Raw genomic sequence first — 25,118 nt, 5'->3', positions numbered from 1 at the left:
CCTGTGCCATATAGGCATGCAAGATGACATTGAATGGTTAATCCTTTATCAATGCAAGACAATCTGCAGCGATGGTTCCTAGCCTGGCTTGTCTTTCACAACATACCGTTGCATGTAAAATTGGAAGCTGAGAAAAAGAAAATTGTCATATTTCTATCCTCTGCAGGACAAAGGCCTTTCCCAGTGATCTTTTATCCGTGTAGCACAAGATTACCCAAACCTGCAAATTTCCTAATTTCATCTTGCCTCCCAGTTCTCTGTTGTCCTCGATTGCACTTCCCTTCTTTTGGTCCCCATCTGTAACTCTGCTGGTTATTTGCCCTATGCATTAAATAATCTGCCCAGCTGCTTTTGTCTTCATCATGTCAGCTAAAATACCTGCTACCCCCATTTGCTCTTCAATCTATGTGACCTTTCTAAAATATTTTGGTGCGAAGGTGGCTGGCATACAGAGTGATAATAAATGGTCAGACTTTGAAGTGCTGCAAGAATGAATGTTCTAGGCTGATTTCAGCCGAAGTTTAGCATGTTAAACGAACCATTAGTAGTATCCAGGTCAATAATTACTTTTTCAGTATTTCTGTAATATTAATTTTTTTCATACTAGAGGTCTCGTGACAAAGGTCAAATCGAGCAATGATGATGCAGGGGTCTAACAAAGCAAAAAAAGATGCGAATGGAATGGAATGGAAAACTTTATTGACTCTTTTAAGGTTTTAGCGGGTCGAGGCCGAAGTCTTCATTCTTGAAGCTTGGGTCCTCTTCAGCCATAGACGTTTGGGCCAATTCTCACCTGCAGAGAGCAGCGTCTCCCTTTCACCGTAGTTTCTGCCTCGTATGTTAGTGCCAGTAGAATGCAATGATGGTATGCTTTCGAAGACTTGCAGTAAGCTGCCAATCACGACTTCGTAATGTCTGCCGTATACACTCCAATACATTTTTACTATTCTGTGAATTTACTTCTCGTGGTCAGGGTCTCCTGTGAATAACTGATCCTTAATGTACTCTTGCACAGATTATAAAGGCAGACTGCCATTCATGAATTCTTGCTCCCATGCCAGTCTATTGAACAATAACTCACTCTTCTGCACAATAATCTTCAGGCTTACTCTTGCACTTTGTTGGCTAAGGTCCCCATTCATTTGTTACAAGTACTCCCCAGCGCTGATAAATAGGACAATGTCATCTACAAACCGCAGGTTGCGAAGACCATTCGGAATTTATCCTCTCTCTTTGCTCTTCCCAGTACAACAGCTGGTAGAGAATATAAAGATGGTGCCAACTGAATCGCGCGTGGAGATGTTCGCCACACAAAGCAAGTGACAGAAATGCTTTTGTGTTGTCTCTGTGCTTAGCAAGTTATGTAACTGTGAGCTCCACTGACAAACGGTAGCATTTAAAGTACATTGCGCATGGTATGGAGTTGAGTACACATTTCTGGCATTGGCGTTTTTCCGTGTAGCACCACGCGAATGGCATCAAACACCTCTGGAATGAAGGCATGGGCACTTAATGACATGGGCACTGTTCTTTATTGACCTTCAAAATTTGAGTACATGGCACAGCACTTCTATGATATTATTTACATTCTTTAGCAGCAATGAGTACTAGCACAGGGCAAAAATTGTGAATATCTCAATTTTCACCATTATCAGACTCCGCAGCCCAATGCACAAACTGGTGGATCCTCGGCTAATTTGGATCACATTGCACGACAGAAATATCTTCATAAACATGGGCACAGTCTGAATCGGACAGTGCTGGTAAGCTCACAAACAAGTGCATATGTAGTCCTTGAGAGGAACAGCTCTCTCTGGATAACAAAAGGTAAAAACTTCTGCTTAAAGTCTTTTACATCTGAAATTACAGAACGTGAATATTTAAATTCTTCAAGCTTTTCATGCTGTAGATGTGGCGGCAGCATGATGCGCAGTGACGTTTGCTCGTGAACTCATGTCTGTTAAGACTTTATGACAATAATATATGTACAAATTCTATCAATACTCAAAAAGTATCTCTCCTGTGTTTGCAGATATTTCCTAACGCTGGTAGTAGTTGTCACCTAATGCTACACGTTTTAGGCAGTGTCTAGTCAGTAAAAAAAAAAAGAATGGCAATTGCCTCCCAGTCAACTCCTTCAATTCTTAATAAGAGACTGGTTCTTGTTCTTGGCGCTTTATGTTCCAATGAGGGATGCCAAGACAGAGCCCAGATGAAGCATAACTACTCGAAGAGGGGGGGGGGATCTTTTAACGTGCACCTAAAGGTCTAAGTACACGAGCATTTTTTGCATTCTGCCCCCATTGCAATGCGGCCGCCACGGCTATGTTACTCGGGGGTGGTGTCTGCCCGCCGCCGGGACTCTGACCCATGACCTCAAGCTCGGCACCAGAGAACAGTAATCGGGCCACTGCGACAGGTAACGACGAAGAGAAGCCTCACAGATGCGAGCCTGCAACGCACGCCATCAAGAGCCATCTGTGTGGAATGGTGTGCAGTACAAGAAGCTACACATTTACAACACGCTCGCCCGACGAGTAGCTGCGGGCAAGCTACTCGGGTCTGTGACTAAAATGGCCATCGTTTACTGGCCGCCGCTACTGTGCAGCCCTTTCAGGCATAAAATTATCACATTGTTGAGCAGTGAGGCCCACGTCACGGAAACCTCAGAGCTCGGAGACCATCCTGGAGGTGAGAGTCTGCACGCGGCGCGCGTTGCAACTCCTGCAGAGGATGTGGTCGTCTAGCGGGTAGCAGCCCCGGCCTTCGGCTTCGGATGAAAGTAGCAGTCCACAGTCCTGCGCATGGGACAGTGTTCTTGATGTCGCTTTCTTTTCCATTCAAGAATTAGCAGCTTTCAAACTACTGGCTGGCAATTGGCAAAAAACCTGGTTTCCCAATGACTAACGAGTGCTTCTGCAAATCTCAAGGACAAGGTACATAGGCTGGCCTCATGTAGAGTGGCAAACTATATGTAGTAGAAGGTGATGTGCATGTTTCACCTCGTAAAGATAGAAATAAAAACTAAATTCTGGGGTTTTATGTGCAAAACCACGATCCGATTATGAGGCACATAAAGACAGAAATATGTGGCCAAATAAGCATGGCTCCATACTGCATTATTAATAATCTCGCAATTGCATGTTCCAACCGTCACAGCCACAGACTGTCAAAGATGACCACACTTTTTAGGACACATTAAACACAAAACAAATGTCTATTTTCATTCAAATTGGCTTAGACACATGTAATGTGGTCAACACTCAACACACACAAAAAGCACACTGTGGGACTTGTACAGTCAATATTTGATTTTCAGAACAATGTTAGCAGTAACAATACCTGGATAAATTGAAATCTTCTTGGACAAATCCACTTTACAACTAGGCTCCCTGTAACTGAGCCAGAGGGTAATGGCACTCATCTGTACAGTTCCGAGATATTTATTCTATAAAGTTATCATTTATGAAACTTGCCAACAGTATTGGAAAGTGAATGTTTTGTACATTATGGTTAAGAGACCAGTGTGTGGCCAGATAAGTGGCATTGCAAAAGCATGTGCGACCAGGCTGCAAAGTGATCTCAACGTTCATGTAACCTTCTGGAGTCACCTGCTTTGTGAAAATTTTCGTTTGGCAGTGGGGCGTAGGCTCGCAATATGACAGTCTATGACATTAAGCTATGTCTATGTTATAACAGTAAACGAATGAATGAAGGGTGACAAGGTTCCACGACTTGTTGAATGTCATGACGTCCGCAGACCTTACCTCACATCTGTAGCAGTTGATGTGGAAGCTCCGATCCAGGGCAACAACCCTCACTGTTTCTTCTTTGCCCGGCTCGGGCATAATTGGCTGAGAGCACACGCAACAGCGAGGGGCGAACTTCCTGTAAACGGCAACAATATTTGGCAAGTGAGTTTGTGGCCTCTCTGTGCACTCTCCAACACTGTGCAATAAGCTTTCGTGCGACATAGCAGGCTTGCACACTTTCAAGCATGACTACGCAAGTGTCTGACTCTGACCACAAGGCCCATATTTACAAAAAACGTCTTGCACTAAAAGTGTTCATAAAAGCCAATCACGATTTTTGGGCACATCACCGGTAAAGGTGGCCAGCCAATGGCGAAGAGCACTTACAAACAAACAGCTTTGTGAACTTGGCCGCAGATTTCCAAACTTTTCTTTTGTTTCTGGGAACCGAACTATACGCGCAGACAACCTTCTGTCCCGACTAAGGGAAAGCTACGGAGACAAAGAACACACAAATACAAACGCTTCTGAAAGAAGTCCCACAGTTTCACTGGTGTCAGTTTAAGCTGAGAAAAAGAAAATGTAAACACATCTTTTACAAAAGTAAAATAAGACAAGAGAAATACACCACTTAGTGTAAACTTTACTTGGAAAATGCAAAAGCGTCGCACGTGGAAGCTATGTTGACTTAGTGTCTGTTCCAAGAAACCAAAAGCGCTGTCAAAAGCTGTCAAACTACTTGATGTGGTAACGCTTGTGCAGAAGTTCTGCCTTCGTAGGTTTCCCTCCATTGCCACAGAAAGTTGGCAGTGAGTATAGCTATTAGTAAGAGTATGACAAGGGAGGGAAGCGAAGGAGGGGCAGAGGGGAGGAGGAGGGGCGGAGATGATTTCACATCAGCTTACAGCCCTAGCTGTGTAAGCTGATGTGAAAGATAAATACCAGAACATTTGGGAGGAACAACTGGTATGTCTATCACTACATATTAAAAAAACAAAGCTAAGTGTTCATATGCAAAAGACATGGGCCAAGAATGACGAAACGCAAGCTGCAAACTGTTGGCAAAGTTTTACTTAGCTGCAGCCCATCAGTGACTCAGAAATAGCTACAAAACAGCCTTTGCCGACTATTTAACCTTCGTTATGAATTTCGACGCGAAGTTGGCAGGAGACTCAGCCTCAACAAGCTGTTCTTGCACTTGCACTGCTGTAGAGCCAGGGAGCGAGACACATGCATCAGCTGTGCCATCAGTGCCCAAAATAGCTGTTTTCTTAGAGGGACGCTAAAGAGAAGCACGAGAAAGGCAGTGCCACCCATCTTTCGTTCGTGCATTTTTGCTGGCTTACTAAGCCTCATTTTCATAATACGAATGTCCCTTTTTTTCCTTTGTTTTTTGGGAAAAGACGCTTAAGCAATACAGCTCAAATTTTCTTTTTCTTTTGTGTCCCACTTGCTTCAGGGAAACTTTGTACAGAAACCCCGCCAACTTAGATAGGTTGGCGATGACAGGTTTAGGTGGGTTGGAGGCGACGAAGTGGGACGCACTTGTGGAAGTCGTCGATGCAGTGGACCCGACTGGTGGCGTCTACGGTGAAGGGAATGCCATCTAGGCACTGGCCGCACACTACACATCTGAAGCAGGCCGGATGGTAGGGCTTGCCAGTGGCGCGCAGGATCTGCGGGAGGCAAGGGAACCTCTCAATTGGTTTGTTCCCAACAATGGCCGTCCAATGACAGAAAAGAAACACTCACCCTGTCGAGGATGGGCTTCTCACATACGCAACACTTCTCCAATGTGTTCTGTAAAAAGAAGAATACATATTTTTTTTCTGTCAGCTTCCAAAACAGTGCGCTTACTGCTGCAAAGACAAATGAAAAAAAAAATGGTGATAATAGAGGAGACGAAGGTAAAACAAATGCTCCGTTCATTGATCAGCTGCTACCAATTTGCTTCCAACTGTCAAGCATGGCCCAGAGTCCAATGTCACATACCATGAGTTCCTGACATACGATAAGTGCAACTTGACGTAAGTTAAACAGCATGTTTAACAGACATCATTGTACCCACTCCTAGCTGGTTGTAGCTGAAACTTTCCAAAACAAGTTTTAACAGGCAGTCCTTGCATGTAAAGAGGGCATCTACATATACATACAAACTGAGTGGTATGTACATTAGGTGACAAACTTCCATGCTAGGTTTGTTCTGCAATTAAGCAGGCATGGGTAGGTCCAGATTAAAGCAGTGAAGGAAATTTCTTACAGAAGAAAAAAAAAGAACCTAGAACAAGAAGCAGAGACACTGGCCTAGCTAGAGCCTCGTGGCCATGTTCAACTGATCGTTAATGCCACAAAGGTTAAGACAGCAGTTGCACTTCACCCCGAGAATAGGCGAGATGGAATGGCAATAACGAAACTAGAGTGCTACTACTGAACTCCTTGTTCTCACAATACAGCTTTTAAGCCATTATTCACGTGCTCTGTATCGTGGCCAGAGTGCTTTGAAACCACCATCCGAGTATGCCATTAGCTTGCAACACTAGACATAACAACGAACCAGTTATGAACATACCAAGTAGTCATCTTCACAGTATGGCTTCCCCTCCATAGCAAAAAAGGGCTTTCCTCTCAGTTCTTTCACTGCAGCAAAGGAAAAGGTTTTTAGTTTGTGCATCCAGAACATGCCAACCTCACACACCGTGCTTTTTATTTAATGCATTGGCAAACGAACAAAAAGGAACTCACTGCAAACGTGACAAGTGAAGCACTTGATGTGATAGACCTGGTCCATGGCAGTGCACCCACTGCCTTCTCCAAGCACTTTTTCTCCACATTTGTAACACATGCCTGCAAAAGAAATTAAAAATAAAATAAGCGAAGGACAACAACAATTGCCATGCAGCATTAGAAAATGGGCCTCTGGGTGTGCCACACGAACATCACAAACATCGATGCAGTTTTCAAGCAACTGTGCATGCCAGTTTTCGAAGGTAGGCGTGAATGGAACCAAGCGACAAGTGTCAATGCTATTACGAGACCAACTAAGGTGAAAATACACTCCCGCAGTGTGTTTGCAGTGTACATACAACTATCCAGTACCTACATCAATAAGCTTATGACCGTCATCATCATCATCAGCCTGGTTACGCCCACTGCAGGGCGAAGGCCTCTCCCATACTTCTCCAACTACCCCGGTCATGTACTAATTGTGGCCATGTTGTCCCTGCAAACTTCTTAATCTCATTCGCCCACCTAACTTTCTGCCGCCCCCTGCTATGCTTCCCGTCCTTTGGAATCCAGTCCGTAACCCTTAATGACCATCGGTTATCTTCCCTCCTCATTACATGTCCTGCCCATGCCCATTTCTTCTTCTTGATTTCAACTAAGATATCATCAGTTTGCTCCCTCACCCAATCTGCTCTTTTCTTATCCCTTAATGTTACAACTATCATTCTTCTTTCCATAGCTCGTTGCGTCGTCTTCAATCAACGTGCCACAACTCAAGTAACTGAAGACACTACACACTACACAGCATCTGGTTGGCAAACAGCATTCACAAGGCAATCAGTCATAGTTTATGAACAGTGCAACAAACGGAAGAGACAAGAGACATACATTTTCATCACACCATTCTGTTTGCATTAACAATGCTGCATGGCTGCTACTGCAGGCTGCAAGCCATTCCTTAGCCGCCCGATGATCATGCCGCTAAAAGCACCATATATGCTATACTAGCTTCACCACGACACATAAAGCACAAACGTGCTCCAAACTTGGGAAGGCATGCACATAAAGAAAATGTACTGGCAGAGCTGTTTCCAGTCACTTTTCTTTCTTCTTTTTCGCATAAACTCATACATGCATGCATTTATAAGGACAAAATTATCTTCCCTTACCAATGACAGGTGGTTCGTCATCATCCTCTGAGCAAGTGTGGTTAGAAAATGGTTAGAGAGTGAAACATTAGGGGCGCACTCAGAGTATAGTCTGTGCACAGGCTCTTTAACGTAAAGTTTTAAGTTATTACATGCAGAGGTGGGGAAGAAAATATGTTTTTGGAATGTGTCATTCTTTGGCACCTGTTAAGCACCTCATTCACTTGTCAATAGAAAATGTTACTGCCACCACCAGTTAGTCACTGCACTGCGGCTGAAGGAACAGCAGCTGTGCATTCATAAAAGTAGCATTGGTAGGTAGACACGTATCCACAGCTAACGACGTAAATTAGGCTAAATTTTGCAACTAGTCATAAACAAAGATGACAGCAAGTAGCTACCCAATGTTCTGTATTCATGAGTAATGCATATGTGACACAAGAATATTATATATATATATATATATATATATATATATATATATATATATATATATATATATATATATATATATATATATATATATATATATATATATATATATATATATATATATCGAGGTCCAGTACCTTTGAACTGAGCTTGTGTAAGGTGACTGGCAGAGCTGCCATATATGAACATCAAGCATCTTGCAAGTGAAATGGGAACAAATTAGGCTGCAGGAAAAATGAGGCCTACAATGCCATTTATTGATTAACCTGAGTAACGCTGATAAAGGAAGCATGCATTGTGGCATAAATTTGGTTCACTGACCTAAGAAGCTATTGAACATGCCAACCTCAGTAAACTTGTATCATGGTAACAGCAAACAGCACCTAGCTGCTTTCTTCTTGATGTTTTTGTTACGAACAGTAGAATTCATTGTATGGCAACACAAGTTAGACCCCCGCTCTATTTCTGCAGGGTCACTCATATGTCCTGGATTCCTACATCAAGCATTCAAGCACAATGGGCAGCACCATCTTGAACAGTTTCGCGGTCCCTACTGTTATCCTTAGCCAAGCGAATGACGATTCTGCAAACACAAAATTTTTGCTGCAAATGAATCAATGTTTCCACATTTTCTAAAAATCGGTGGTGCCATCTTTAATTTTATTCATAAGCTGATGACGTACAGCCATCAAAAGATGCCTGAATGTGTCAAACCAATACCTTTTCACATATATCTTTCTTTAAAATTAGCGGTGCCATATGGTCACCACCATTCATGGCTAGGTAACACAGTAATACTCTTGAATCTGCCTTCACTTCTGGGACAATATTCTCGGTCAATCACTTTCTTCGCTTTTGCATGATGGGACGCCTGGCACAACACAGCATTGCCTGGAGCGACGGGCATTCTGCCCACTTTCTCATCCGATTAGGGCCCCACTGAAAGCGACCTTGTCAAAAGAAGGGGCTTGCAAATATTCAAAACTTCCAAAAAACAATTTGAATACTATCCAACTCGATTTGGTCTTTGAATCGAATAGTCACTACTCGTAAATGCAAATATTTTTAGAATGCTTATCTAATATATTGAAACATCAACTGTGCCCAAATAAACAAAATCGGAGCAAAAGCAAAGTAAATTTTTACCCCCACGGTCATAGTGTGCATAAAACATAAAAGGTAAAAAATGAGGACTTGCGTAGTGAAGCTGGCTATGTCACTTAAGTAGCCACACTTTACAGGCTACTCAGTGATCATTTGCATTCTCCATAAAGAACTCTAAGCATGCGAAGAAACTACTTGTTTGCTCCTTATGTTCCATTTGTGCTTTAACCAATGTTTCATAACGTACTATGTAATGAGAAAAACTCGCTAACTTAAGAATACTGAGATTTGAACGCCGTTTTGTATTAATTGTGATAATGGCTATTTGTTATTTGAAAATTAGTCGAACAGTATCAGATTTTATTTGCTTCTGGCAGTATACGATTTGTATTTGATTTCCTCTCAAAAATCACTATTTGCACACCTGTAGTCAAAAGCGACAGACCGAGAATACCACTCCCTGTTATAGAGACACTAAAAAAAGGTAATTTGAGCAGTACTGGTGAATTATCTTTCCACAAATTAAGAAGAAGAAAAAAAAAAAGAGGCACTCTCACCGTGAGGAAAAGGGCCTGGTAAGCCAGGAAAGGTGCAAAGAATAAAGACAGGTGGCACCCCCGCCTTTAAGTTCCCACACATGCTCACTGTGAAGTCGTAGATTTTGATGCCGTTTGCTCGAGCATAGTTATATTTTATAGATAAACATGGATTACACTGTATCCTCAAGGAGCTAGAGAATGAACTTGGGAATTTCCAAGAACATTTATGAACTAGAATGGCCGAAATGCTGGGAAAATAAAGGGGAACAACGTTATAATCAGTGACGTCGCGCCGATGTATTGACACTGGGGTTTCAGCGAGAAACTTAAATAATGAAACTTTGCCGGTCATTTTTTTGGTCTAGCAACCTACCTACTGTGAAATCAACAGAAGTAGAGTTCTTCAAGAATACTTTATCAATTCAACTTGATTCAGTGTTAGTGTCCCTCAAAGAGCAAGTCAACCTGAAGCAAGTGCCACTCACTCACCGAAGAAATCTGGATCGCCCGAGCTCTCCATGCTCTGCACCAGCAAATCGGTGAGGTGGTCCACCTCGGCCTCCTGGCCCCCACGTTGGTGTCCAGACTTGTGGCCAGAACCCATACGGCCCGGGTAGTAGGACGAATACAGGGATGAGCCTGTGCTGCTGTACCCCGACATTTGGCTGGGAGGTCGCGGCACAATGGGCTCGTAGATGGAGCCCGAGTCGTACGTGCTCTGCGGGAGAGAACGGCCAGTCTGTGTAAGAGAGCTAAATAGCCAAGGCACTGTTGTTACAGTCGCATGCGGTTTGATTCATTAGTTCATTCGCAAGCAGGAGTGCACGAATAGTAATTTTTTGAGACCAAATCGAATACTTATAGAATAGTGCCAGAAGTGAACCAAGTCGAATATTGAATACTTTTCAAATATTTTTTTTTAATAATAAAGAGCCGTTTTCACAATTGAAGCAAAGGGACGTTCTCATTTTAGTATTCATAACACTAGCAAGTTTCTATTATTACATTGCACGTTACGGAGAGTTCCTTATTAAAACCACAAATGGAGCATTAGGAACATAAAAGCAGTTTGTCTGCATACGCAGGACTTCTCGGACAGTGCGAATGATCGCTGTAAGGCTGTCAATGTCTGGTTCCCCAGAGTGATGTATTCTGCTCCACTACGCAAGTTCTCATGTTTTATGCCAATAACATGCCCACAGGAATGAAACTTACGGTACTTTTGCCAAAACTTCATATTTCATTGCCCACGATTGACGCTTCAAAATATTCTAAAACCATTCGAAAAATATATGTATTTACAAACAGTGACTGTTCGATTCAAGGGCTGGATTCAATAGGACCTTTCATTATTGAATAGTTTAGAATATTTGCACACTCCTATTCACAAGTTTTTAACTCCTCAATGCAACAATGGGGCAATGAGGTGAGGGCTCTGGATTACCCTTGACCACCTGGAGTTAACATGCAGCTAAATTTAAGTAAACCAATGTTCTTGCAGTTCGACTTTACCAAAAATGCAGCCAGGGATCAACCCCGCGACCTCTGACTTAGCAGCACAATTCCGCTGCCACTGAGCAAGGTAGGGGAGGTGCAATTGCAAGTGGAAATAAAAGTCAAAGGACCAATGGCACGAATACTGAAGCCCAGTTCAACTTTCGACTGTCAGTTCAGCTTTCAATCTTCACACATTTCTCGCCGCCAAGCACCGCATGCTGAAACTGGATGTTGCCAGAGATCAATTAGCACTTTAGTTTGAGATATTTGTGGCCGGTAAGGTATCACGAATGTCCCATGAGCCCCGAAACACAGCAACTACAAAATAATATGATGTCGCACAGTTTGTGCAGAGGCAGCGGACAAGAAGCCGTGCAAATACTTTGATTCTGCAAGTGTGCTGACAGATGTGCGAAAATTACTTTCATGGTACCTGCGTTCTCTGCTGACAGCTCTCGTAACCCTTGATGCCTTTTAGTTTCACTGTACAGGTTCTGCTATACGTCCTTTAAAAAAAAAAGAAAGAAAGAAAGAAAAAACGAAGAAGAAAAAGAAGAGAGTAAAAAGAGATCTCTAACCATATTTCCCGCACACGCAGAAAGCGTATACCGGCCGCTTTGCGCAAAAGTAGAAACATGGAGCAAGTCAAAGAAGACGAAGAAAAAGCGAAGCGGCAATATTTTTTCCCCGCAGCTAGCAGACTTCGCGGAAGCGGCTCCATACATGGTACGACCAAAATAGCGGTAATGGACTGCCGTGGGGGCACGCACTACGCAGAGCGCTACGGACAGGCGACGCACGTAGTACATGGCGCGATACGGCGTAACGGCGCTTTCACACTCAAGCCACAAAGTGCACCGCTACTTCAGCAGCTCATACGCTACACGCAGTGGTTTTCTTAGTGCATAAAAAAAACGCAGTCCGCGCGGCGACAATTAACTGTGCCACGACACACACGACCGATCGCGTAGCTTAAAGGCGCTGCCGGCCAAGACAGCAGCTAGTTAGTAGAGGCAGGGCGATAATGCGCATATGCGACGTCGGCCTCTCACCACCGAATCCGATCGTCGACCACGAGATCGAGTCGTCGTCGGTTTGTCGGTCGCCGAAACTAGCGCCGGCGAGGCAGACCTCGCAGCAGCCGCAGTGCACAACACGCGACGCCAACTGCGCTGACAAAATTAACGAGACGATGTCTGCGCTCCACGAGCCGTTGGTTGCGCCCGCGCGAACGCAAACAAAATAAAACGAAACACAGATCCAAGCGCTCGCCGCCCAACCTCTCAGTCCGGGGTGTCGTTGACGGGCGGGCAAGCAGGCAGGCAAAGGAAGGCGAATGTGTGTGCCTGTGCGGCGCCGTCTGCTTCGCGCGGTAGCGGTGGGATATCCTCTCGGCTGTTTTCCGGGGCCCCGGGAACGAAGCGGACACACCGCAAATAGATTCTTCTCCGGCGCGAACCGGCGCGGCAGCAAAGCGGCGCTTGCGTTGCGAAGAGAATAATAAGACGACCGGGGTGCGCATTTCCTTCGCTCGTTACTTTAACTTTTACAAGCCGCGCGAGAAGTAAACGCGCGACCGAAAGAAGGACAACGCACGAGCGAAAGTGATTGCGTACGTAACGAGTCCACGTCACTCAAGTGGCTCAAGTCGCCGTCGCGTGCGGAGAACTTGAAAGCTCGTGCGAACGTACTGCCTGCGCCTAGCTACTAAAGAAACGCACGTCCGATAAAACAGACGAGCCCAAGCAGACGATACCGAGCCGCGCGTACCATTATAGTCCACGCTCTACAGTGGACGTCCAAATCAAGCGCACGTCAGCTCGAACCAAACCAAAAAACGAAAGAAATGAAAGAAAAAGAAAGAAAAGAACGCCACCACATGTGAAACTAGCATCAGCCTGCCAGGATAATGTAATGATTCTATTCCAATGATTATTCCTTTTCACGCTCTTCAATGGCCTTGGCGATGCTCCTTCTGACGCGACTACCGGGATAGGCCGGTGGTGAAGGGTGGATAAGAATGAAAAGAATCGGGAGAAAGGTATTGCACAAGTGACTGCGTCACCACTCGTGACGAGTTCTTTTACTATAGAGAGGCTAATTTTACTGCATCGCCGTGAACGGTCTCCACAAAGGGAGGAAGCACAAGTCTGTCCACAAGGAAGTGCCTGATGCACCCCACTCCACGTGTGAGAGATAGCAGCGCGCAGCTTGTGACGAGGATGATAACACGAGGCAGAAATACACAAAAACAACTAGCGGACACAGCAGGCTTGCACTGACTGTGCATGTTGGCAGGGGGAAACACTTCTTGGGTTACAGTGGAAGGATGTTTACTATGGTTAGGTCAATGCTGTGATTAAGGCTGTAGATTGGGCTAGACTCGTGGTAATGAACGAAACTCTGTGCTAAGACACGGGATGAATAAAGAAGTGCACTTCTTGCTTCATCTCTTATCTTAATGCCGAGTTTTGTTTGCCAACGCTACGGTGATACAAGCACCAGCAACTTACTACGCTACTCACCTACTCAATTTAACTGGTAGCTGCCTAACATGCCTATCCCAAATACATGTGCTATCAATCAATGAATGCAAAGTGTCATAACAGAGTTGTTCTCTTCCGCTCTGTCTCCCCATATGCTTCATAGCTTGGGGGGAGCAAGACTGCATTGCATGCATGTGAGTTAGCTGAAATGCTGGGCTACCCAAGGTTGCAACAACAGTTAAGCATTTGCACAAAATGCAAGAAAGCGGCCTGAAAGTGTAGCCCTTCAGCTAAAGAAAAACAAGCTACTGGGGCACATGTGCAAGTGCTTACACACTCTTGACATTTTTTTGCCAGGCACCCGACTTTCACAGTGAGTCAGACCATTGCTATCTTGCATGCCCATGCCTTGACTCAGAGTTGCCGAGTGCAGATGCAGGCGTAGAAGATAAAGAAGCCTGTGCTTACTTGGACAGGCCACCAAAGTGATAAAAGATTGGGAAGTGTTGCAAAAACATATAGGTACATTCTCTTCTGCATAAGCCTGCCTACATGCTGCAATTAAGGTTATATGATGAATAATTGCCTGCCTTAGACATCATAATATATACGTCAACCATTTCAATGCTTTCTTTTATAGAGAAGTAATGAGTGCCAAAATTTGTGCTTTACCAATTTCAAAAATCTCCAATCCTGTGATTGGCAGCAATGCTGACAAATGACTAGAACCATTTTTGCATCCATTCATAATCAATCCTGTTTCCTTATCCAAACACAATTATTTCATATAAGCAAGAGTGATTCTTACAGAACAACATATTCTTAAATTCAACATATTCAATTTGAGGTGAGATACCCCCCACCCTCTTTTCCATATCGCTTTTGTGTGTCTTCAACCTCTTTTGTGGGACGATCCTGGAGATGGTGCAATCTAAATATGTGGGGTGATCACGAAAATAGTTAAGTCTAAAGCCATTCTCATGTGTATGTGCAGTCTAAAAATGTGGATCGATACCGGTGGTACTAGTGGTATCGATACCACCGGGACTGACAGTACCAACATGAAGTACCATCGCACAATGGCAATACTGCGATGCAGTGGCATTGGTGGTAAGGAGAGTGTTGTCAGCCCTCATCCTTGTCTTCTCCTCTCCATCCGTCTTTTTGTGCTGCCACCTTTTCGAATATCTACCAACACGCCATATCCGCCACATTAATCAAGTTGTCGTACGCTTCCCTTGTGACAGCTAGAATTTGGAGTCGCCGTGGGCCTCACAGATTGAATTATATGGTTCATTCACCCCGACTCCCACAAACCACTCGGGAAGGCATCGTATACCAATGTCAACTAGAGACTGAATCGCCTTCAGCTTTTTATTCATTAATTCTAGCATCGCTCTTCCTATAGATGAACCAATCAAAGGTGCCACTGAATATCGGGAGAGGGATGCAACAGAAAGTGCAACTAATGCTGACTGCTGCGGTTTTACACCTCAGAGCTGCTCTGTGGCCTTTAAGGAGCACTGTAATGCACTACACAATCGGTGCCATTCAGGACATCAGCGAATTCTGCCACATCGTCGAATTCTGTTATGGTACCATATTGAGCCAATTATAGAGGCCACAGCAACCCTGCGAACCAATCAGAACTGTCAAGATGACGAGTTCAACAATGTCCAGGATAGCAATGCATGTTAATTTTGACTGCAAGGGATCACACCGACACATCTTAAGGAATGTGTGGTAGTAGAGAACGGATACAATGTATTTATTATGGTCAGAGGACATGCTAGTCATAAGATGGCTATGAGCTTATCATATGCGGACATACGAGCAGAGCAGTAAAACGCTATCATCGCCACCATCATCATCCATCAGGTAGCCTTAGGCACGAGTGCTTATGCTCTGTAATGACCGGCTGAACTCGCAGCCTCTTTAGACTAGCTAGTTCCGGCACCATAACAAATACCGTTCCAGTTACCATGCAGTCCATCTATTCCTTCAGTTAGACAATGTGGTGGCAGTTGTGTGATCCGAACTGTATCTTTGATATTAAAAGGTATGTCCTCAGAATATCCCTCCACCCAAGCTACTTTGATTCCTCCTGCTTTCGTTGTACACATCCACTGCGACAACAGCGGGCTCTTCCAGTGGACACCGCCATATTCTCAGGAACTACTACTGTGCGAGGCACACAATGTCATCACAGTCCACTGCACTAATGCCTGCTGTGGCCTAGGAAATGCATGCTTAGATGCTACCACCGTCGGACACTGCGTGGTACACAACACCCTGCAAGAGATGCCAAGCACCATGGATGCCCAATAGTGCAGTGGTTTGCATGCCCAACTTTCGTTTGCTGCAGGGACACGAGTTTGGTCCTTAGCATTAGCGATGAGCACATCTTTGTTTTGGTCAACCAAATGGTTAGCGTCAAGATAAGGATGAGAAGGCTCACGACTACAGCTGGGATTTCCTAGACATGTCCTGGCTTCGAAAAAAATGCCCCGATGTTAATGTCGGCTATGTACATGCATCTACCAGACTTCTTGCACCTGGTTCTCAGCAACTCTCTTTGCCCCGGTTATCCAGGCTTTCAGTAATCTTTCCAATAATTTAACAAGCACAAATATACTGCAGGTAATATTTTAGCCTTGGCATTAGTAGTTTCGTCTGCCTACGTACCCATGGCTTCCAAATCACTTGCGCTGTAAACTGTCTTTCATTCCTTCAAGTTTGCAAGAAATGTAAAAGTGCCACATTAATTTCATGTCTATCATGTGTCATGCGGTACCTGCCAGAGTGCTTCGTGAAGGGTATGTGTCCGCTTTCAGAAGAGCTCTTAAACTAAAACGAAGGACTTAGCGCAACTACATAGCCTGATTGTAATTCCAGGCACTCGCCTACAAAACACCACAGGTTTGCCGCCGTAAATCCGTCCGACTATTGCATCTTGGCTGGCAATACTTTGTGTGTTGTGTGTACTGTAGTGTGTGCTGCATGGAGTTCTACTATACCAGGGTGACAAGTCCTTCAAGAGCTATGAATGGGGCTTGCTATGAAGTCCCGGCATGTTGCATACACTGAGCTTACGCAAGAAACAAAAGCAGCACATGCTTGGAATCCTTACAGACTTCCTAGCTCCTTTCCTGGGTGTGTTCTCCAAGAACAGCGAATGGCGATTACTACTTGGATGTAAAATGAGCACTCAGGCTTTTACTTTTCATCTCAGCAGTAGTGGAGCTCTTGTTCTCCAGCCGAATTTGAATTATTTTAAATAAGAAAAGACTCAGGTTGAGTGAGCAGCTGCTTGAGATGTTTTAGACAGTTTATGTCAATGTCAGAGCAAAAAGCAGCTTTTCTTTCTTTCTTTTTCTTTTTTTTTTGTGGCCAGAGCATGACAAGCACTTTGACACTATTAAAAACAAACTACATGTATTTTGGTGCTCCACGCACTGTTGCCCCCCCCCCCCCCTTTTTTGTCTTTATCTCCAGATTTTAGTAATGTTACTGTCCAAGTTTACCCAACTCTATTCATGACGACGACTTGACAATCATCACGATGACATGGCAAGGACGTAACAGAAAGGATGGACATAACAAACTAGCTTCGAGCTTTTAGCTGGTGTTGCAGTAGAAAGAACATATTTTCCATGGACAGAGTTACCGGCAATCAAATGTCGACCTCTTCATGCCCTAACAACCTCACCCTCCTTTCTCAATTTGCTGTTGTGCTGTAAAACGCACCAACATGATGTGATGCTAAAGATACTCTACTTATAATGGTACTGGTTTTAACGATATATTGGAAATAAACATCACTAGCCGATAGAATGTCAACTTTTGTTTGTGTTCTACGACAAAATCAATCGCTTATTAATATCCTCCCATGCCGCATTATCGGTTATAACAATTAAATCTGGATATTTGGTGTGTTGGCCCAAATAAAAGCAGAATATGAAAACCTTGGGGGGGGGGGGGGGGGGGGGGATGCTGTTACACTCACTTGAGCGCCGTTCACCTCGCATGGCACATCTTCGTTGCATCACCCTGCACATCCCCAGCCTTGCACGCCTCTCACCTGTCTCCCTTCCACCCTTCGACATCGGCGCAGTCAACTTTCATATCGGAGGGGTGGAAGGGAGACAGGAAAGGGGGTGCGCAAGGTCAGCGACATGAAGAACGAAGCGACAAAGGCGTGCCGTGCAGTGGGTGCAGCACAAATGCGAGTGCCGCAAAGGTGTGCGGCATGCAAGTGGGTTTGGCGGCTCGTGTTTCTTCTTCCTCGTTCTCCACCCCCCTTTGTATGTTGCGTTCCTTCTCCTTTCAGCGCAAACATTTAGCAGCCATATCTAACAGTTATAGTAGCCAATAATGTGGCATGGGAACATTGTAGTAAGTGGTTTGTTTCACCGTAGAACACACACAAAAGTTCACTGTGCGCCAGCTGCTCATTGTTACGTGTGAGTATTGTTAAAACCAGTGTTGCTATAAGTGGGTTTCGATGTTTGTCCCCTCTGATCTTTTCAAACAATCCAGTTAAAACAACTGAATTTTCTTGGCACTCGAATATTGCTACAAGTGTATTGCTAAAACATGAACTCAAGAGGAAGGAAATGGACAACACAAGCATTCACAATTGTGTTGTCCTTTTTGAACCTATTCTATCCATCTCTTGCATGCCTGCATTTTGATGCCATGAACCCCAACCAACTTGCTCCGCTTTCCGTCATTCTTAGTACAATTAGTAGTTGTAACAAAAGCAGGATCTGTAGGTCACAGTAAACAACACCTTTTCATTTTAAAAGCCTGTCCACTGAGACCTTGAAGCACCCGTTTGGCTCGTCCATCAGAGAGACTCACCGCTGATGACTGTGGCCTGAAGTGGTGGAAAGAAGCCGACGAGGACTGGGCCGTGCCGTATGCCATGCTGTCGGGTGACCGCGGTGGCGATGGTGGAGGCAAGTCTTCAGAGTATGAGGCAGAACGGCAAGTCTGCTGCTGCTGCGACGCTGAGTACGATGGAATTCGGCCGAGTGTTGGCGGGGGAGGAGGCGGAGGCAGTGGGTCTGTTGAATCCAGTGCAGCGGCCGATACTACGGCATGCCTCTCGAATGCTGTGGCTGGGCTCGCCTGTGGCTCTGCTTTGCAGGGCATCACAGGAGGTGGCGCCGACAAGTTGGCATATGTTGTGTCAGGCACTGAAATGCAAAAGCCCAACGTGAATGTTACTGGGATTCAGAACTTTCAGTTAGAGGCCAACTGTGACAAGATCTCATTTTGGCTAAATGGGTTACAGATAAGTTGCAGTAATAAGCTATCAAAGCAATCGTGGCTGAGCTACAGGGCTTGTAATTGTCTCATATTTTATTAACAGCCTATAAACACCATCTAAGCACGCGACGCAAGCCTCTAATACCCAATCTGTGAAGTCATGCCCAAGAGCAATGCTGGTTTGCAACGTTCTGGCTTCTGTGTGGTTTCTAGCTAGCAGCAACGGCAGCATCTTTACTTAGTTTCAGTACCAAAAACATCCAGTGATGGAAGCGGCACTTGGTCTTTCGAAGCAGCTTTAGCAGCAGCAGAAATCGCAGTTCGGTGCAGAAAAGTTTGCTGTTTGGAGCAAGGAAACAATATTTTCAAGCACTAACTTACTGCTCTGTTGCAAACTGCTCTGCATGCAGTTAATGAAAAAAGATGCTGTATGAATTCTGAAAAATTGCATGCATTATAAGACCCATACAGTGCAATATAGAAATGAAGAAACAAGCCGTGCCAGTCAGATGAAGGAACAGAGCGCTCTGTTCCTTCATCTGGCCGGCTTGTTTCGTCCTTTCTATGTTGCGCTGTGCCGGTTTTAGAATGCAATACCAAGTTGCCCAGTCCTCAACCCTAGTGCATCCATGAGGTACTATACTAAAATGCAAGTTTTTTTTCCCCATTTTATTATTAATGCATAAGAAGATACTTAACCCTGAATTCACAGTTAATTCTGCATTTTATTAAATAGCTGAGTTAAAGGCTTCATTATCTGTTTCAGCTGATGAACGCTTCATTTGTTAAAGCATTTCATCTGCTAAACTCATGTCCACAAGTGGAATACGTGCAGCTACCCAATTCGATATTAACATGGCGCAAGCACCATATCCTCGTGCATTAATAACAATGTGCTTGGATAAACTCACGCGCTTAAAGTGCATGCTAGTCAAAGTGTTTGGTACACGGGTAGTCAGCCGAGAGTTACAGTGAACTTGCCTAATATGTGCTTGTGTGCTTACTGGACAGAACGGCGTAGGCGCAGAGCACCAAACTAAAGAAAATCACACTGAATAACAATGCATGGCACACGTGGAGCTGCATGACGAGCAAGGGGCATGCGAATGCAAAGTGGCCCTGCGGCCACCACCATCGCATTAAGTGGAGACTATTTGAACGAAGCCTAACACAGAGCAAAATTAAGCGTTTGCTTCTTCCCGCTAGCATTGTAAGAAAGTAATGAAATTGATTTTCACCGTGATAGTTTCTTTCTTTCTCTGCTCGGCGATTTGGAGCAGGTGTGCATTGGTGCAGTTGTGGCACAATGCCCGCAATGAACAACAATTTAGTGCACCGTTTAGCAGCATTTCCTTCACGGCGCAGCTTGGCGCAATTTGCACAGCATTTCCACCGCTGACACCTATTTTTGTAAGCTGTTCATGACACATCCACTTGTATTTCACACGTAAACACTTTTTTTAAAGGGAGGCCTGCTCCCTATCTACACCATCTAGAACTAGGCTTTTTATGAAATTCAAGATTGCCCTGCAGTTGGCCCCTAATTTAAATGTAAATGCACACACATACTAATAAGCCGTATTCATTGTTCAGAAGTAGAGATATCTGAACAATAATTGGAAAAAAAGGATATTACAGTGTAGTAGCCCTTCCATACACGTATTGTCATTTAGAGAACACCGAAACACCGGAGAAATAATATAAGCAGCAGTGCTGGTGGCGCCATCTCATGACATTGAAATCAACCAGAGCATGCAAAATCATTATTGCAATGACAGGCTACGACCAACATTGTTGGTGTCGTAAAAGTGTTGGCAGCAACATAAAATCATGAAAGACAGTGGCACCTTTCTCTTCCTGTGAAAAGAGCAGTAGAAAATGCCATGATGTTCTTGATGTTCATGGTTCAGCAAACAAGAGATGTCATTACTATTGCTGCTACTGCCATATATGTCTCCAGTGGTCTGCTATACCGTAAACTGCAATATCTATGCAGAGAGGCTAGTTTTTGCCTACCTACTTTTTTGTTTGAAACCATGCTCAACCGGCACCGCCTACTTCTTTGCCAACCTCAACTGCGCTTCCCTTCACTTGCGCATAATAACGAATAAAGAAATAACTGCAGTTTTTACGTTACCACACTGAAGTGATCGTCCAAAATGTTTTTTTACTACATTCAGTTACTTGCATCATATATAGTTACATACAAGTTACCCGAACTTTGTCTCTGATGTGTAAACACTAGAGCAATTTCGAATCGATAAGAAGAAGCGAAAGAGTTGCAACATCATAAATATGATGGGAAGAAATATTGCAGACACAAGATGTTAACTATGACATAGATATACATTGAAAGGCCCAGATGTTTTCATGTTTCTCAAATCATATTAAGCAGAAAAAAGTGTGTAAAAGTTCCCAATATATAAAAGCTTGTTATGCTTAATTCTAAATAAAACACACAAGTATACAGGGCACTGCACCAGAGGCAGCAGCCATGCCAACGAATGAGAGACACAGGTTACGATGCGACACCACTTAGACAAAACTTATTAGGCAAAAAAGAAAAGAAACAAGCATTGATAATCTCAAGTGTGCTATAACACCGTGGATATAGAAGTATATTTTATTTTTTTCACTGTCAAATAATCACATCTTACCTATTCTATTATTTACCGTAACATGCACAAGAAATGTGCGCTGAAATTTCACAGCGCTCAACTTCCGCGTATTCAGTGGAACTTTCAGCAGAATGTTCAGTGTAATTTTAGGAAGAACTCTGGGTGGTAATTTCAGCGAAAATCTCAGTTGCGATTTCAGCTAAATGTTCAGCACACTTCTAGTGCCAAACTATCACAGTAGGCAGACAAGAATGAAATTGACAACACAAGTGTACGTGTTGTCCGTTTCTTTCTCATTGGTGCTATGAGCCGCATGGCAAAAGTTAGTGTGAATTAAGAAGCCTGTCTCAACATGGTCGAAAAAGCGAAAACAAGAACACTGTAACCCTGTAATCAAACTTCGACATCACCTACACAGCTAGGTTCAAGAAATGCAAGGTCCGGTGAAAACTCGTCCGGTCAGGGATGATCATGGCGCAGTATAATCGGACGCCAACCACACAAATAAAAGTTTAAAGACACAAAAGAGTGAACAAGGCCCTTGTACAGGATCCAGAACATATCTTTTTGCTTCTTTTAAACGTTTATTTCTGTGGTCGGTATCCGTTACAGTGCGCCAAAGCAGCTGCAAGCTCACCATGCGAATTTCCATGGTGTCCTTGCGTTGGGGTGACTTTCTTGGGTTTGGGAGGAACCACAGGTGCTATCTTTTTGCCCCTGAGTGGCGAGTATTGCTGGGGTGTCACGTGGCTGATGTGCAGCCTACTCAACTCCTGGATGACGGAGTCGGGGTGGGCTGTCATGGTTCCCTGCTGTGACCTCGGCAAACTCGTATTCTAAACCCTTCCTGTCCAAGAAACCCTAGCTGAAAGACGAAGGAGAAAAAAAAAGTAATGAAAGAAAAGAATGCACAATGTGCTTGCACTCCAATTAATTTTTTTTTTTTTTTAGCATAGGTTCAGATCACCAAAATAGTCACAATTCTGAACCTACAGCCAACATAACTAGCATCAACAACAATATGAATATTCGGTACAACAGCATTTAAGAACATGTGATGATAATTTGCGTAATTCATTGATGTATTAGTGCCTCGAAAATATACTGTAAACTTAAGAGCTCCATCTTTATGACAAAACAGCAACACGTTAAACAGCCAGACCATTTTTTTTTTAAACATATTTGATGGTTAAAAAATGTCTGCCTGATGTGGTCCTGTAGCCATTTTTAGAGCCAAAGTTTGATGCCGCATTCGTTACAATCTGTGAGCCACATTGTGGTGTGTTTTAATCTTGACTTTAACTACAAGACGGAAAATAAAGTTCCATTTCCATTTTTCTCTTTCCAGTTTGGCCTCTGCACACAATCCTGGTTCTTCATTTGTACCTTGTTGGCATTTACTTTGTGCAGTTAACTGGAGGTATAATCCGGAAGTAGTTATAAGACTCATCACTTCATAGCTCCAATTCTCACAAAGCCTTGCTGAGAAAAAATAAAACCCGTGCATTGCATCGTCACAAGTCAGTGTCAGTTCCCAACTTTACAAGAGAAGTTAGCCTGTACTCCTGTACCTGTACTCCTGCTAGCAACATGTAAGTGTGAGCTGATACACATATGGAAGCTCTAATTCATTCCTCATCATCATCAGCCTATTTATGTCCACTACAGGACAGCGGCCTCTTCCTGCGATCTCCTATTACCCATGTCCTGCGCCAACCGATTCCAACTTGCACCTGCAAATTTCCTAATTTCATAACCCCACCTAGTTTTCTGCAGTCCTCGACTGCACTTCCCTTCTCCTGGCACCCATTCTGTAACCTTATGGTCCACTGGTTATCTAACCTACGCATTACGTGGCCTGCCCAGCTCCCTTTTTTTTCTCTTAATGTCAATTAGAATATCGGATATCCTCGTTTGCTCTCTGATCCATGCGGCTCTCTTCCCGTCTCTTAACAAAACGCCTAATATTTTTCGTTCCATCGCGCTTCACGCAGTCCTTAACTTGTTCTAGAGCTTCTTTGTCAACCTCCAAGTTTCTGCACCATGTAGCACCGGTAGGATTCAGTGATTATACATCTTTCTTTTCAATGATAGCGGCGAGCTCCCTGCCATGTCAGGATCTGGCAATGCCTGCTGTATGCACTCCAACCCATTCTTATATTCTTCTGTAAATTTCCTTCTCACAATCAGGGTCTCCTGTGAGTAATTGGCCTAGATAAACATTCTCCTTCACAGACTCTAGAGTCCGATTGGCGATCCTGAACTCTTGTTGAATATCTATAATTCTAAGTAAAATATAACTTAAGATTACTTTTTTTTCCTTTTTCTTTTTTAAGGGCAGGGGCGAATCCTTAACGTGGAGCCGTCGAGTTGGTTCCTGTGGTGTCGATTTCTTAGAAGCAGCGATGCGTACAACGCCCGCAAGAATGACTAATACCGGCGCGCGGTGAACCACGCCCAGAGGCTTCCGACTGCTTATCCAAAGTTTTATGTTTTATGCATCTGCTGGGGCACGCGACTCCTTGCCTTCCTTTTTAACGCCGCAGGGCTCAGTCTAAGGCCTTTTACAAATCCGACAAACCGTTTCGAGATGTACAGGATCCCAGCAGTGTGCTGAAAATTAATTAAAAAAAAGACCGAACACCTGAAAGCTTGGCACCTGTAGTTACGTGCGCGTCATGCCACACGATCGCGCGCACTCCACTGTTCACGTAATAGAAACCGCCGAGAAGCTACGACCCGATCGACACATGATCACTTCGCGCACCGAGACATTTCCAAACCGAATACTACTACTTTCGCGTCTGGTCCCACAGTTTTGACGAACTTACGGCTTTCCTACCTGCCGCATGGACTCTCTAAAAGTTCTGCAAGATTTTCGTTAACACGGTGCGGTCAGCGGAGCAGGTGTTTGAGAGCGATCGATAACCTCGCCCTTCTGTCAAACGCTCGTAGGCAGACTCCGGGTCAAGAACCGCGGAATCCGAGTTCTCGTGCGCAAAGGAATGTTGCGCGTTTCGCACGGGCTCACCTTTGTTCGTTCAAGCGTGCAGCTTCTGCCGAGACGACGGGCGCTGCCTTCGAGGGCTCGGGAATGTCCTTTGCGAAATCTCGTCGAGAAACGAGACGACTCTTGTTTTTCTCCGCAGAAATGTCGCCCGCTCGGCCGTCGCAGTGTCAAGTGAAGAAGCTCGCAGGTGTGCGCGGAGCCTTTCTCTCCGGCGGATTGCAGCTCGACGAATCAATTTGTTTTTTTTTTTTCCTTCTAGCGATAGCGACCGTCTCCGACGCGCGGGTGTGACGGCGCTGATACGTGAAACTCAGGGAGAGCGAACCACGATCGCGGTGGCAGAGAGCACGAGCATTTTCCGGAGAAAAAAAAGTATGACAGCTATGCGAAACAAAAACAAAAGTATGAAAACGGTAGCAGCACTCCATATAAGGGAAAAACACGGACGGAAAGAGGATTCCGCTCCGCTTCCGGATTCGCAGGTTGTCACGGCCGTTCGTACAGTTACGGTTCATTGAGAGTCACGTATTTCTG

General features: G+C 44.3%; 1 protein-coding gene across 1 annotated transcript; it reads right to left on the bottom strand.

Annotated features, from left to right (window-relative positions):
- Positions 1 to 1,513: 1,513 nt before the first annotated feature.
- On the bottom strand, positions 1,514 to 24,990 carry Zyx (lipoma-preferred partner zyxin). The gene is made up of 10 exons (XM_065448597.1): positions 24,606 to 24,990; positions 22,212 to 22,439; positions 18,546 to 18,883; positions 10,189 to 10,417; positions 6,495 to 6,596; positions 6,322 to 6,389; positions 5,505 to 5,552; positions 5,298 to 5,428; positions 3,768 to 3,888; positions 1,514 to 2,798 (listed from the first exon to the last, which is right to left on the bottom strand). The coding sequence occupies exons 2-10, from the start codon at positions 22,375 to 22,377 to the stop codon at positions 2,667 to 2,669; spliced, it is 1,335 nt and encodes a 444-aa protein (XP_065304669.1). The 5' UTR covers positions 22,378 to 22,439; positions 24,606 to 24,990; the 3' UTR covers positions 1,514 to 2,666.
- Positions 24,991 to 25,118: the final 128 nt, after the last annotated feature.

Source organism: Dermacentor albipictus, chromosome 2, assembly GCF_038994185.2.
Source record: "Dermacentor albipictus isolate Rhodes 1998 colony chromosome 2, USDA_Dalb.pri_finalv2, whole genome shotgun sequence".
Classification (NCBI taxonomy): Eukaryota; Metazoa; Arthropoda; class Arachnida; order Ixodida; family Ixodidae; genus Dermacentor; species Dermacentor albipictus.
The sequence above is the reverse complement of the archived record's forward strand: the minus strand, read 5'-3'. Positions and strand labels throughout refer to the sequence as shown.

Excerpts from the sequence above, each read along its gene's own strand:
- Zyx (XM_065448597.1), bottom strand. The coding sequence starts at position 22,377 with ATGACAGCCCACCCCGACTCCGTCATCCAGGAGTTGAGTAGGCTGCAC. Across the intron at positions 18,884-22,211 it reads ACACCATGGAAATTCGCATG|TGCCTGACACAACATATGCC; the intron begins GTGAGCTTGCAG and ends TTTGCATTTCAG. Across the intron at positions 6,390-6,494 it reads CTTCACTTGTCACGTTTGCA|TGAAAGAACTGAGAGGAAAG; the intron begins GTGAGTTCCTTT and ends CCTTTGCTGCAG.